The following is a 15,361-nucleotide window of genomic DNA, read 5'->3' as shown; positions in this document are numbered from 1 at the left end:
ACATTAAAAGGTGTCACATGTCTCACTACCACATATCTGCTATAAATGGACAAATAGAAATCTCCATTTAAATCTCTACAGTGCAAAGTTTTGCAACAGATAACTCCTAATGTTTCATGCAACTGAAAAAGACTATTGCAAGATTTTAATTATGACCTTGGCAATCCTGGTATTAATACTGTACTTACTGTCAGATACAGGAACAATTCTGAGTATATAAAAAGGGATGCTCAGAAAACTGCTTTGGATTGCTAGAAACATTCTTGAAAGGCAAACTTTAAAGGGTTCTTTTAAATTTTATTTTCAAAACAACTTAAAAGAAAGAGAGGATAGTGTCTACTGCTCAGAAAAGATTTAAGGTTTTTTTTGGTATATCTGGGTTGTGTTATTCTACTCTGGGAGGTCCAGAGGCAGGACCTACAGATTGCTGGGGCAGTCTGGTTTGCAAGTACAACAGGGAGAGTCCAGGGATTGGCCACTTTCAGCCTTCACTGCATATTCTAGATGATTTTGTGCAGTGCCCATATTTGAGACTGAATTTCCTTAGGGCAGCCAAAGCAGCAAGCCTGGCTGATCACCTGAGAAGCGCAAACTGCGCCTGTTATAGCTAAATTAATGGCTGGCAAAAGGCTGAAAAAGAACAGATTAATGTGAAAATTAAAAAGCTAGCACTGCAGTCATTTATAGCCAAGCTAAAATTAGAGCAGTGAAAGGAAAATAAAAGCTGCAGGACACAGAATTTCCCAAGTGTGCTGCGGGCTTGCTCCTGGCTGGAGCTGCTGGGCACACCCAGAATTAAGCCCTTGGCAGGCAGCACACGCAGCATGAGGATGAAGAGTGCTGTGTGAGGAGGAAGGGCACTGTGCACACACAGCTGGGCCCATCTGGAAAAACTGTTTTTGATTTTGAGCTTGGTAGCAAGCCAGCTGTGGCCAGGTTCCTTGAGGGTAGGCTGAATAGTCACTCACAGATGTTTCAAGGATGAAAAGAGAAGGCTGGTCACCACAAATAAATTGATTTGCTGCTGCAATCCTGCTCAGCCACGTTCCCTGAGCTATCTGCATGCACGCTTTGGACCATTGGCACTTGGCAGGGGGTGTGAGCCCTGCTGGGTGCTGCAATCCTGCTGGTACATTCCCACTGGCATGTGGGCAGCCTCCTGCACCCAGCAGGGCAAGACACCTTTAGGAGAGCACAGCCCTTGCCACCCTCAGCTTTGCAAGCAACAGAGAACAACGACAAAGTCAAAATATGCCGTGATTACGTGTTGGATTTCTTTTCACAAGGGCCTACCAGGCTGTGCAGCCTCTGCTCACATTCACAAAACCACCTTTTCAGGGTCTTGCCAAAATTACAGCATTGAGCAGGAAGGAATCTGCAGGAAGGTTCTTGCAAGTGTGACTCATCCCTTTGGCTTTTGTACCTCAGGAAACAATCTTTAGGTTCAGGATCACAAACTGTGTATATCACAAGGTCAAAGTTTCAGCGCACAAGAAACTCTCTTCCTTAAATGAGCATACTCCTAAATTCCTAAACTTACAGCAGAAAACACAACGTTTTGCTGATGTCAACACTTGAAAATTCATGTTTTTTGCCATAAAGGATCATAATTCCTGTCAATACACTGCTGTTTAAGCTTTTTACTTTAAAATGTCCCTTTTAGGTGCCATTCCCTCTGTACTGCTGGCTGTACACAGCCCTCCTCTGACTTAGAGGAGATTTTTCAAATGTACAAGAGGTGTTTAGATGCTGACACTAGCCTTCAGCACTGAAAATATCTCCTCCTGAAATCCAAGAGTGAAAACTAATGCACAAACCAAATGGGATGAAGCTGTTTAAAATTTTTTTTTCACCTTAAAAACCACCTGATATCCTTAATATAGTGTTCAGCTCAGGAAGGATTTAACTGTATGTTGAAAGCATACCAAGCACCATGTATTTTATAGGAAAGAGAGATCCAATCTCTGAGAGCAAAAATACCAAAAAATTAGCTTTGGCCACCATCTACAGCTGCAGCAAAAATGTGATTCTAGCATTGCCAGTATGTTTTTATGTTAACCACTGTTTGCTGAGTCCAACTGAAATTCTCTATTTTTAGCCTTTCAGCTACTTTCAGATAAAATTCCTGCAGATAGGACTAGCTGTATAGGGCAGATAACATACAACTCTGAAACCACAGATGACCTCATGCAACTGCAAAGAAAGAAGGGTCTGTTACTTAAAACAAGGCTAAAATTTAACCCAGCTATACTAAAATTATACAGGGAGTGTTTTACAGTCCCATTACAAGACATAAAAACCCAGTCACTATAAATTCACGGTGTACTTATTTGTAAGGATGTAAAAAAGAGTAATTAATAACCCCCAAACAGCTTATCTCTGAGCCAGTACAACACCAAGGCTTTCCCAGGCTTGCTGGAGATTTCACAAATAGCACTGAGAAGCTGCTTTAGCTGCCATTTGAGAATTATTTGTCCACACTGAAAAGTCATTGCTCTTTGTCACAAGTCACAAGACATTTCTTAGTGTTCCACACTTTCAGTTGACATTATGGAGAGAAAATAAATAAATGTAATCCAAACTTTCTGGAAAGGGCTTCCATGTGTAAGAACACATATTAACCACAGATGTGAGGGAGTACTGCACAGTGATTCTTTTTTGTGCTAAATGCACTCTGCCTTCCTCTCTTCTACTTCACTCTTCCCCTGTGTCCCCCCATATACCAAAAAAAGCCAGTTTCCTTTAAAACACTGTTATTTCCAGGAGAGTGAAGTGCAGTTCTGAGTACTATCATTCAAGTTTATTAAAGTAATTTAGGAGAAATGTGTAAGGAACAGGCATGTCACAAGTGAATCAATGCAGATCAGGGTGCTGGTTTGTAGTCCTTGGGATGCATTGCTCACACCTTTTTTAGTTTGCAGAATATTTGCTTGATATTTCTTCAGAACAAAACCTCTATGAGGTACCACATACTTCCAGTAGTGGAAGAAACACTCTGAAAGTTCTTTTCCTCACGAAAAAGTTTCAGTCTTAATAACTAAAGAACAGGTCAGATACATGAGTGAAATAACTCTAAAGTAAAGAAATGCTTTCACTCCCTCACCAAATCACTCTAAGAGATCAGTAAAAGATTCAACTATTCTTCTTAACTCTTCCTTTTTCCCTAAATACCAGCATAGGCAAACCTGTATTTTGTAACAATGACACAACCTCTACCGTGACAATGAACCTCTACCTGTCATCTATTTTCTCAAGCACAGCCAGCATTGAAATAAAGGCTTACAAAGCACTTAACTGTTGTGATTACAGAACAAGTCTGATTTTTTTGGATTCATGTCACTTGGAAGGAGAAACTCCACTTATCATAAGGAATAAAAACCAGGACGGAACAAGGTTTGCTATTTCCCTCTCTAAGGAATTGTAGGTGGACTTAGGTAAACAACAGAGCAAAGATCAAAGGCAAATCTTGGGGACCATAATATACTGAGTTATTAAAGGAACAGAGCCTTTTATCTATTTTGGAGGAAGGAAGTAAAGCACTGAGACATATGTAATATATGCAATTAAAAATAAAATACCCAAGTGAGTCCCAAAAGTGACTGAAATCAATTAAATTGTGGGTTTTCTTCTTATTCTGTTAAAGTGATGAGAACCAAACATGCAATCTGTGACAAAAATTAGACTCCATCACCTGGAAAAGCCAGGCATTCAACTCTATTTTAAGTTGAATTTTCCTTCACATCCTATGAAACAAGCTCTGTTTGATCACAAACCATGTCCTCATTCACGGCCAGCTCAACTGAGCCTTACCTTGTCCTCCACTCTGTTCAGCCTGGCACCAACCGTGTTATTTCCTCGATCTTTGCTTTTCTCTGTGGAACACGAAACACTTTCAAATTAATATATGGTGGTATAACAAAATAGCAGCAAACCACAACAGGGTGTGTTTAACTAGCCCACCAACACTGTGTAACTGAACACCCTTACCAGGCCGATAGATCCATTCCTTAAAAGTAGTTTTCTGTTTCTTTTTATAGCATTGGTCCACGCCAGGGCTTTTAATAGCCCTGAGTTTAAGGCATTTTTAATCTTAGTTTTATGCTTTAACCACGGAGAGCAAAAATGTTCCCAATTTAGTTAATGTTTTAATTGCCACTTAAAAACAATCTGCCACTATGCAAAGGACTCTACAGCCAACTTGAATAACACATTTGGTAACATTTTATCTTTTTTTCCCCACTATAAACTATACAGAAAGATGAGTTTGCAAATGACATAAACAGAGCGTTTTCATTAGCCAGACTTGTCACAAACACAGTCCTTTGTGCTCCATTTCCAGTGTCTTTTCAAAGCTATCAAAGATCTATGTGAATATTACAAATTTCACAGGAACTCTGTAATCTTAGCACACCAATTTATTGAATATATGGTGAGTCTCCAAAAGACTAGAGCCAATATTTTGAAGACTTCAGTGAAAGTAGGTGCTTTAAGAATCTAAATAAGAACTATCCTAATTTAAAAGTGTTGATGACTAAATATTATTGCCAAGGCTTAATATTCAGAGCACAACCAGTTGGCACAGTTTAGAAATTTGGCAATAAAATGAAAATTACTTGAGCAAGTATTTTCCATTAATTATATGTTCATCAGATTAATTTTAGACACATCCTTGGTATTGACTTACCTGAGACGGAGATAAAAAGAGATGGCTTTCCTATGGACTGGTCTAACCTATGAAACAAAAAAGAAATATTTTTGTTTTTTATCAGTCTGAACCAGCATTTTCACTTTCTCTAGCTGCAGCAGGGAGGCCTCTTCACAAACAAGCAAAGTGAAGTTCAAATAATTTTGGTTTGTCCTGTGAGTGACACAGTTGCTTTATGCTAAGAGTAGCTTGAAATGAAAAATTTAGTAGCAAAATGGGATTTGACTTAGATTGCTATACAGCTTCTTTAAGCACTGTAAAGTTCTACCATGCCCATTACTTCTCCATGTGCTCAGCATTGATTTTTCATTTCCTTGCTCTTTTGCAGCTTTCTTTTTGCATCTGTCACCTCTTAGTTGGCTCTTAGGTGCAGTTCTACCAGAGCAGGTGACAGTATTGCACTCCCTAAATGTAGAACAGCCCCTATCATGTAGGGATTGCAGTCGATAATCTCTGCTAGCAGGGACTGAGGTAATACACCTAAGCCCCAGTCATCAGATTTTTAAGCTTTTTGCCTTTTCCTCCCTGTGTGAAAAGGGAACTTTACGCAAATGCCATTTTATATTCCCTAACTGTGCACAGTCCTGCCAATATGGCACCTTTAACCCTGGCAGTTTTTCAAACGTGGGCCCCTAATTTACAAACATTCTTTTGCTGCTGTTCATGGGTACCAAGAGGGGGTTTCATTGACATACCTCCTCTGCAGCTCCTTGATTCGCACCATCAGGTTGAGGTGGCCCTGAGAGTACTGCTCAATAACATCTCGGACATCGTAGGGCTTTCTGGCTTGCTGTAAAAGAAGAGACAAAAAACATGCCCTTAAGTCACAAGGATGGAGGAATGGGCTGTGGCAACCTGGATGTTTTTGAAGAGTAAACACTAAGTCCTTTTAGCAGTGTGTAAACATGTGAGTTATTTTGATTGTTGCCATGATCACATCTTTTTGGTGGAATAATTCTGACAGTTCTCATTTCATCCACCTTTTTGTTACTGCAGGTCTATATGCCTTCCAAGAGATAATCCACTGAACTGGAGCTCAAAAGGACTTGGAGCCAAAAAAAGTTTATCTGGCACTATGTTCAGAAGCCTGTACACACCCTAGTTCCTTCTGGAAACAAGTTAATACTCCTTGGCCACAGAAAAATAAAGAGGTCTTGCACATGCACAACCCCCTGTTTTCAGTCAGCAGCTGGAGCTCATGGTTCAGGTCTCATTGTAGGAAGTTAAAACACAGTCCTAGAGGAAGGTACATGACTGATTTCCTCTTCAGAAAGACTGGCTGAGCTTTCAAAACTGCTGGGAAACATTGCTGCAAGAAATGCCCTGTGTCTGTAATTTGTACCTCATACATGGGAAAGAATCCATCATACCTATTATTCATAAAACAACTTCTGTGTAGTACAGCGGCAATAGTATCAAGATAAATGCAATAGTATCTACCTGTAAGACACCAAGACTAACTGGGAAGCAAGTGAACAAACATGTTGAAGGGTAGCAACAAATTAAAGGTATCTTAATCCTATATTTATAATCTAGAGTCCCATCAGCACCAGAACTGGTGTTCCCAGCACAGGAAAAACATGGACCTGTTAGAACAAGTCCAAAGGAGGCCACAAAGATAATCAGAGGGCTGGTGCTATAGCACCTCTGCTATAGACAGGGTGAGAGAGTTGTGTTGTTCAGCCAAGAAGAGAAGGCTCCAGGGACACCTCCCTGGAGCTGTTCAGCATTTGAAGGGGGCTTTTTGAAAAGATGGGGACCGATTTTATAAGGACCTGTAGTGACAGGACAAGGGGGAAATGGCTCCAAGCTGCAAGAGGGCAGGTTTAGATTAGCTATTAGGAAGAAATTCTTAAGTGTGAGGGGGGTGAGACACTTAAATGGGTTGCCCAGAGAAGTTGTGGATGCCCCATCCCTGGAAACGTTCAAGGCCAGGTTGGGAGGGGCCCTGAGCAACCTGAATGGGTGAAGATGTCCTTGTTCATGGCAGGGGGTTTGTACTAGATGACCTTTGAAGGTCCCTCCCAACCCAAATTATTCTATGATTTCTGACTCATTCATTATGCTGTTTATAGAAACTCTGCAGATAATTTTCAAGGTTTTGTAAAAACCTTGGTAACACTGAGTTACAACTTCTCTTTTCTTGCATCGTTTGAAAACAAGGAAAAGAGCTGTCAATGGTAGCGTCTAAGATACCAGAATTTGGATCCCTTTTGAAGTCTCAGAAGTATTTTGTCACCTGTACTTCAAAAGCCAGTGTCTTTGCTCTGCTTTATCATATTTCCCAAACTTCAGGATTTCCTAAATTCCATGCCATAAATACTGTTTTTTTCCTAAGCCAAAGGAAAGTGGGATACCATACAAAAACAAGCTGTGGAGACTGTGGCACCTTCATGCAGTCCCCTGCACCTGCCTGGGAAGCAGCTCCCACATTTCAGGAATGATTCCTTTAGTAACATCACTTAATCAAAAAAACTATATTTCAGTCTCCCAGATTCCCCCTGTCAACTGCAAGCCTTGGGTGAATGTGAGACACATTCTAGTGGAAGGCTAAGCAGGATTGGGAATTGCTTCAATATAACCAAGGAGCACAGAAGAATTCCCAAGCATCCCAACTGCTTACACACACATAAATCATAACTAACATCCACAAAGAAAGAACTATTATTCTGCCATGGCATGAGCCTGTAAATCTTTCCATGGACTAGCACTGTAAATATGATAATATTAACAAAAAGAAGAAGAAGAAAAAAAAAGAGCAATTCTTGCATTCTTTTTGTACTATAAATAAGCCAAAGAGAAATCTGCAAGCATGAAAATTGCAGGTTCAGAAAAGGTGTTCAGTAAGAATAAAGATGCAGAGCTTTCTCCTGCCATCCTCATACTCTGACACAGGAGTCTGACAGTAGTGTAAGTATTTCCCTGCCTGTTTTTCATTTACAGGGCTGTTTCTCTCTCTTTAAAATGAGAATTAAAAACCTGGAGTAAATATATTATAAGAATGAGGCTAAACTTCTGAATAAGACTGGGTATTTAAGTCAGTACTGATTTTTCTGTAACTGCTTCATATTGAAAGCCAATCTTCTGTAAGAAAACACTCTTGATGTTGACCATATAAAAAACCTCCAGCAGGCAACAGATTAGTATGGAATAGACAAAAGTAGAAGCCAGTCCCACAGCCTTCCTTAACTGCTTCTCTTCCTTTGGGCCCTCTGCTAATCAAGCAAAACTCATGGCAAAACTCTGCTTAAATATGTTAAAATTCCCCCCATCATAAATGAAAGTTTTTAAAAGGCACAAAACCCAATGCCAAATACTAAATGTGCACCACTGGCTGTGGCTGTTGTTGTTCCCTAGTGACTGCATGGGCAGGGAGGCAGATCTGGGAAAGGGGAATCCAGGAAAAGGGAATTTCTGGGAAATGCAGCCAGGTAACATCAAATAAAATGGACAAAACACCCTGTGAAGCACAGGACACTGTGCTAAATACATGGTTTAATACAGTCCAGTATGGAGATCAGAAAAGATAACACACACAATTCATATGAATCACATAATATGATGAACTACAAGACTATAAATGTAATGTTTTCCAGAGAAATTGTAACAAATCAGGCAACAGTTATGTCATTGGTAGAACTGCAACTGTATTTATGCTATTTATAGAATATTTGCCATGGTAAAAATCATACCACAAGTTAAAAAGCTATTTTAGAAGGAAATTAATTGACTCAATTGGAAGAATTTACATGGAAAGAAAATTTAAGAAGTTCTCAAAATGAAAATGGGAAATCAGAACAAATTCCTGGTCTCTATCTGATGGATATCACAATTGCATCTACGTACATTAGTTTTAAGATTTCAAGAAACATTCACAATTGGAAAACAAAGATTATTTATTCATAAATCAAGCCAATGGGATAAATAAGTATGGCAATTTTTTTTTCTGAAATTCATTTGTAATATTAGATTGTGTCAAAAACATCTGGTTTACAACTAATATATAAAATTTATTTTTGCTAGGTAGGGTGAAGAAAGCCTAGAAAAGCATTCATTTCTAAGTCTGCTTTCCCTATAATAATAAAACCCTTACTTAACCATAAGTCATTAGTCTTCACTGATGCACAGGACTTGTGTTGAATGTGATCATTTGTGTAGAATTTGAAACAGTCCTACAGTCTTTACGAGAACATAAACACATCCATAAAAATGGTATTAATTCTTTATAATATTATGCTGGGTTCATGGGTTATACATGAGCATCCTCCTAAGGACTATATTTAAACCTTGACTTCATATACAGCCTAAATTTCTCTCCTTCTTTTTAAAGAGGAAATGATACTTCACAAAAACCTGCTTTTCACGTCCTTTGAAAATCCTTGTATCCTTGTTTATCTTTTCTTTATTGGTTTTATTTATTTATTGAGTTTTAAACAGGAAGGCTTTGCTTTCTAACTGGCTTTTGTCCTTCTGATGCCATCATCCCCTGTTATTAACTGAGCCCTTTAAAAAATATATCTAGTCAATTTTAGGCCTACAGGTGTGTCCTGCAAACACAGGACGTGGTATAGCTTAAGAAACATGCTGGGTTCATGCTGGGACCTATTTTGCAAAATTTTCCTCTTCCTCTCCTTCTTCCTATGCTGTCCTACTAAAAGGTTCAGAGGCATCTCTAAAAAACACTCCTTTAAAGTGCTGGCCTTCCTTAGTGCTCCAGCTAATTTTAAGCATGAATAGCCCAACAGACCTCAGATGATATTGGGTTGTGGGTTTTTCCAATAGTTACAGGAAGAATATATCTGAATTTTCTTTTTTTGGAACTTATTTTTTACGTAAATTCAAAGCTTAGCAAGAAAACACCTATTAAAAATCATCTGTACAGACCTCTTAAATGCTGAAAAATACATTTTTTAAATGCATTTTCTGCTTTACCCTTATTTTCGGACATTACATTAGTCTGCTTATTAGGAATAGTACAGTCATGACTTGGCACATGCTAAAACAATTTAATTTCTTATTTTATGTGCATAGAACAGATTTACAACTTTTAATGAAAGAATAATGACAGTGGTTATCGCTTAATTACAGAAGAGATTTTCAAAATCATATCATGGCTTGAATTTCAAGGTGACTTCGTGCATCAAGTTACTTGGTGTTTTGGAAAACTGTACCTTTGGTGCACTCCGAATTTCTAAGCTTGATCATGACCCTATATTCAGAAATGATGGAGAAGTGTCAGATATTCCCCTACTTTCCTACTAGAGATTCTGCTTCTGAAGAAACAGGAGCATGTCACTCGTACACAGGAGCAGAGACCTAAGATCCACTCTACTTCAGCCAAATGACATTTTTAGTTCTTTAGTAGCAGCTAATATGGATCCTTCAGGAAGAAGGAAGACTGCTGAGGTGAAACGGGAGACAACCCCGTCCAGGGATTTTGTAGATGGCCAGGACTGAGCCTTTTGCAGATGCAAAAGTGAGAGTACAACTGAGGAGCCAGATTAGCAACCGAGATACTGAGCACAAACAAGTTTTAGGTAGGAACTGAATAGTCCCATTCTCTTCAGTCAAATGCTTTTCAGCTTCTATCAAATCATCTGCCGCAGGGGAGTTTCGTTTATTTGCCAGGTGGATAATGTTGCACACAGTGCTCAGGCATTTTCAAAATCTGTTTCTGACAAATACCACTTGGGAGGTAGATCTACAATGTGTGGATTTCTTGTTACTAAGCAGTTTAGTTAATACCATGGCAAATACTTTATGATCTAAATTTATGAGAGCAATGATTCAGTAATTACCATGGAGCAAAGGATCACAATCAAGTTTTAGAATGAAAATAAATTAGATTTTAATGGAACTGGCCACATTTAGGCAATTATTCACACAACAGCAGCAGACACATCACTGGACTGGGCCAAATCCCTTGCTTAGTTTCAAGTGCTGACCAGCAAGTCCTAAGAAACTTCTCAACAAAATGACTATAAATATTATCTTCAAGTAGTTGAGACACTGTGCCTTTCTTAACTTTAGTCTAATAATGATAATAAAAGGTGAAATATGCTAGCAGAAACTTTTTGAAAGCACTCAAGAAAACTCTGGACATGAGACATTTCAGCCTAAATGGTGCTGATCTGAATAGATTATATATAACTAAAGCAATTTTCTGACAAGCTCAAGCAACCTTAGCCATAAATTAGTTCAAGAATTTTAGTAAAAATGAAAATATTCAAAGTAGCAATTTGCTAAAGAATTCAGGCAATGCTTCTGAATTTTACAAGGAAATCAGAATTGTGGGATTGTAACAGCAGCAGAATTTGCCTTACAGATAGATATATTGCACTGCTAGTCATCATCATCCTCATCATCATGATGATCTTTTTGATCTTAAATTTTGTAGCCTTCAAATTTGAAGGAGAAAGGACACTCTCCCTTTTTGGAGGGTCTGGATTAAAGGTGGCATAGCTTTCTGGTTTATTGGAAGTAGTAGTAGCTAAGTCATGTATGCAAATGGATTTAGGCAGTTAAACCCCTCTCATCCTTTGCATTTTCAGTTGTGAAGCCTGTTCTCTAGAGAGTATCCCTTATTGACTAATTTTAAGTAAGGTAATAAATATATTACCTATATATACATTTACCTGGTTTAAATCAAGCTGAAGGCTGACGACATGTGTTTTTACTGGATTAATGAAATAGATTTTTTGAAAGTTTGCAGACGTAATTTTTAATTCAGACCAGGAAACAAGGTTAATTAGCTACTGTTAAATGCTTATGACATCACAAGACCACAGCAAGTGAAGTGGCACACAGGAAATGTATCAGCAAGGGCCAGAGGAGAGAATGGAGAAGAAATGAGAAACCCTCCAATACACTAACAGATTCCCACCTTGGTTTCTTATCAGGACTTCATTATCATTGAGCAAGGGACAGAAACAAGGCTGAGGTAGTATTTTAATCTCTAATCCTACTGACTGGCATGAAAGCAGCACACAGCTCAGAATTAATGGAGACATACGAGAATGTTTGCACTTCCAGAAAGAGACAGCGATAACAGAGGGCTAAGGGTCAAGTCCATTAGCAGAAAATAACATTTTAATTCAGACTGCATTTCAGGAGTTTAGCCTATTTCCAGTGCATCCATAGTTGACTAACCGGCTGCGAAACAACCGCCCTATTGAAGGAGGGAGAGAATAGTGGGTGTAGATCACCATTACTGAAATGAATTGTGTTAGTCTCTCTTAAGTTTCTAAAAGAGACAATGAATTAGGAGAATAAAAGGGTTTATTTAGAAAAGGAGCTTTCTATTCACAACTCACCTGAAACTTCTTTTTTGCCACAAAATACTGCATCCTCCGAATCACCTTGATGGCAGCGCGGTGGTGCTCCCGCAACCTGTGGGAAAAACGAGGAGGGTGAGGGGGGAAAGAGCATCTCCATCCAGAGAAGAAATACAGCAGGCTGCAGGAAACCCTTCCCCAAAATGTCAATGTGCAGTGTAGGTAGCTGTGATCCAGCTTGGCAGCACAACACACTGTTCTGCTGACCTTCCTCACCTTTCAAGAAGGCTCTGAAAATCCAGGGTTTTATCTGACCCATGCTAGGTTTGTACCCATTTCACAGCTAAAAGGGGTGTCTACAAAACCTCCTTCTGTGTCTAAGCAAACCTCCATGCATCCCTCCCAGCTTAATTTCCACAAAAAAAAAGCCCCAAACTCTCAAGTTTATGCATATCCAGCCATGAACAGCTTTTACACAGTCACTCCAGTTTTTAGGATTTTTTTGGTTTGTTTGGGTTTCTTGAGGTGTTCACCACACAATTTCTATACAACATGTTTCTTCACGTACATGATTTTTTCCCCCCAAAGAACTACTTAAACAAAAAAAAACTTGCAAGGTCTTTGATTTGTTGACTGCTAAGCAATCCAAATGATCTAGTGGTTGCTGGATATAACATCGACATACATATTTATCCCCAAATGGATCTGCAGCTTAATGACAAAATAATCTGACAGGTCTGTAAAAATATATGTCCCTCTTTGTGCATATGATCTGACAACAGAATAAAGAGAAAATAATTTGCTCATTGTGCTTTAAAATGACAGACTTTCATAGACTGTATTTTTCAAACAGTGTCTTAAAACCAAAGGTTATTTCAAATTTTTCAAAGCTTGCAAAAATGACGCATTTCTTCTTAACATTAAAATATAATATCAAACATTAAGCCAGACTGCTCATTCTATTACTCTTACCAAGATGCACTTGAACGACATTACAGCACCATCTTTATTTCCTTTTTAACTGCATGAACATCTAGTGTTTCTAACTCTCATCCCAAAGAGACTTCTAGTGATGGCTTTGGGGAGCAGCTGCAAAAGCAGTTAGGGGTTCCAGATGTTTTATCTTTATAAACTCATTATTAGTAACACTGATAGAATGGCATATTGAGATGTCACCTTGCAGTGCTTTCTCTCCATACTGAACATGACAGCATTAATACTCACTAAGGGATGGAGAAGTCATACAAGTTCCATAAAAGAATTATTTTAAGTTCTATAAAAGTTTGTGCAAGTTTGGGTCTTTAGTGTGTTACAGCATGGTACCACCAAAGTCTCTGCAGTTAAATATAACCTGGAATTTTCATGAGTATTCAGCTGTTTCCTCAGGATAGATCTCCCCAGTAAATATAAGTTCTACATGTGCAAATGGTGGATGTCTGTCCTCTGAGCAGGTGTAGCTGGGATGTTCCCCTTGTGAAAACTCACACTTTTTAGTAAGAAAGCAGCATTTTGCAAAGTCAAAAGCAGAACCAAAAAAAGCCATAATTTCCTACTTCTAGCTATTGCCTCTCAGGTGGGTTCTTTTTGTTATAGAAATTGTTCAGATTTAGCAATGACAGATTTAGCAATGACAGAAAAGCTTAAAAAGCAACGCATTTTATGCTATTTCTCCAGAAATAGCATAAAATGCGTTGCTTTTTAAGCTAATACCATACAGCTTTTCACTGCAGGTCTACAGATGGCTACCCCCAAGTGCATTTATATAAATCATCTGTACCTCAATAATCATGCATCAAACCTGAAGTTAGATCTGCATAGGAAGCTTTTTCCCTCTTAACGCCTTCCTGAGGTGTCTTAGAGACACTGTCTGCAGGCCCCTGCTCCCACAGATCTGACTGCAACATCACAGTTCAAGTTACAGAAGTGGAAATTTGCTACTCCTGCCTGGAATGGCTGTGTGTTTGGATCAGTTCCCAGTGGACTGAGTTGGCCTAATGCTGGTTCAGGGTACCCCTGCTCTGTGAGCCTGTGCTGCATCATTCTGCTGCTAAGGACTTGGATGACTTCCCCCAAACCCAAAGGAAATAAAGCATTTGGGCTTTTAAGTTCTGCTTCACAGAGATGGGAGCCAAAAAGGTAAACACTGTTTAATTTTCTAGTAAATATCAAAGGTATGATATCATGCAGCTATACATCCTATACATAAAAGCACACAAAAACATCTTTTGACAAATAGAAATATATTTGAATTGCCATAAAACTGCTTGTAGTGTTTTGGTTTATGCCTCATTTCCTCTGGGGTGTTCTTCACACTCCATTATTTCTGAGTAAAACATTTTTCTTTGGGACAGCCAGTCATCAGCAGAGCACACCAAATCCCTCATTCTCTATCTAGAGGACAAGTCCCATCTATAAGCAAGGCCGGAGGATAATAAAAATGGTAGTTGCCATTCAGTGAAATAACAAAGCTACACGACCAAAATGATTTTCCAATGGAGCTATTCACCATCAATCATTTTTCAGTGCTAACATGAACTACCATGCCAGGAGGGAAAGTTAATATTCTCATTTTAATCCTTCCCATTTCCAGCTCCAGTAGGATGCCTTACAGTAAGCTTCTTTTTGCTTATGCTGTAAAATGTAATTCTGCACAACAGGCTGTCCTGATTCCCCAAGATTAAATGCTTCTGCGATGAGAGAAGAGAATAAAGGATTTAATTAGTAGCCAAGGTTGTGATTCACGGTTGTTTGATCTCTTTGGCAAACTGGTAACAAGCGCTTTACTAAATTGAGAGCTTAACCATTAACTGGTGATATTTGTTTGTCCAGCCACTTGTGACATCTCTGAATTTTGGTTACAGGGGGGCTGTCTGCAGCCTCTGGGCACACGGAGCACGCTCAGACATCAGATAGGTGCTCAGTGTCTTACTACGCCCACTTCTTTATTTTTTTATGAGTGTGGCTGGAAATGACCTCACCTGAGTGTACTGCCAGAGCACAGCACCTCACCTTGCTGCTGTGTCCATCCCCACAGCCAGCGGGAGACACCCTTTGGAGAGGCCCTGCTGTGCACAGTGAGTCTCTGATTGCAGCCTAGAAGGGGTTTTCAGGTCTGCTGGGCAACTCCAGAGAGCCCTTCTACTGTTGTCATCTTTTTGCAAAAGCTCCACTCCTTCTGGTGTTGTCACTGTTTTGCCAAAGTTCCATACCTTCTGGGTTATTTCTCATGGGCAGCTCCTCACAGCACTGACTTCTTCTTCACAGCACAGCCAACAAACTCCATCTAACTTCTCGACCAGCCAACCTACTCTTTTACAATACCCATCCTAATTGGATCTAGCGGTGGCCTATTAAAGACAGGGTGTTCCTAATGCTTGGTAAT

The 15,361-nt window shown here is 39.2% G+C and overlaps 1 protein-coding gene across 4 annotated transcripts in view; it reads right to left on the bottom strand.

The window, feature by feature from the left end:
• Nucleotides 1-15,361, bottom strand: part of KCNQ1 (potassium voltage-gated channel subfamily Q member 1) — a 331,377-nt gene that overhangs the window by 97,621 nt on the left and 218,395 nt on the right. For all 4 annotated transcript variants that reach the window (XM_064425245.1, XM_064425248.1, XM_064425249.1 and 1 more), the window contains 4 exons: nucleotides 12,019-12,094; nucleotides 5,401-5,495; nucleotides 4,685-4,731; nucleotides 3,811-3,872 (listed from right to left, as the gene is read on the bottom strand). In XM_064425245.1, the coding sequence (XP_064281315.1) occupies nucleotides 3,811-3,872; nucleotides 4,685-4,731; nucleotides 5,401-5,495; nucleotides 12,019-12,094 (280 nt within the window). The remainder of the gene's footprint in view (nucleotides 1-3,810; nucleotides 3,873-4,684; nucleotides 4,732-5,400; nucleotides 5,496-12,018; nucleotides 12,095-15,361) is intronic.

Source organism: Passer domesticus, chromosome 6, assembly GCF_036417665.1.
Source record: "Passer domesticus isolate bPasDom1 chromosome 6, bPasDom1.hap1, whole genome shotgun sequence".
Classification (NCBI taxonomy): domain Eukaryota; kingdom Metazoa; phylum Chordata; class Aves; order Passeriformes; family Passeridae; genus Passer; species Passer domesticus.
Note: the sequence above shows the minus strand (reverse complement) of the source record. Positions and strands in the feature narration are given on the sequence as shown.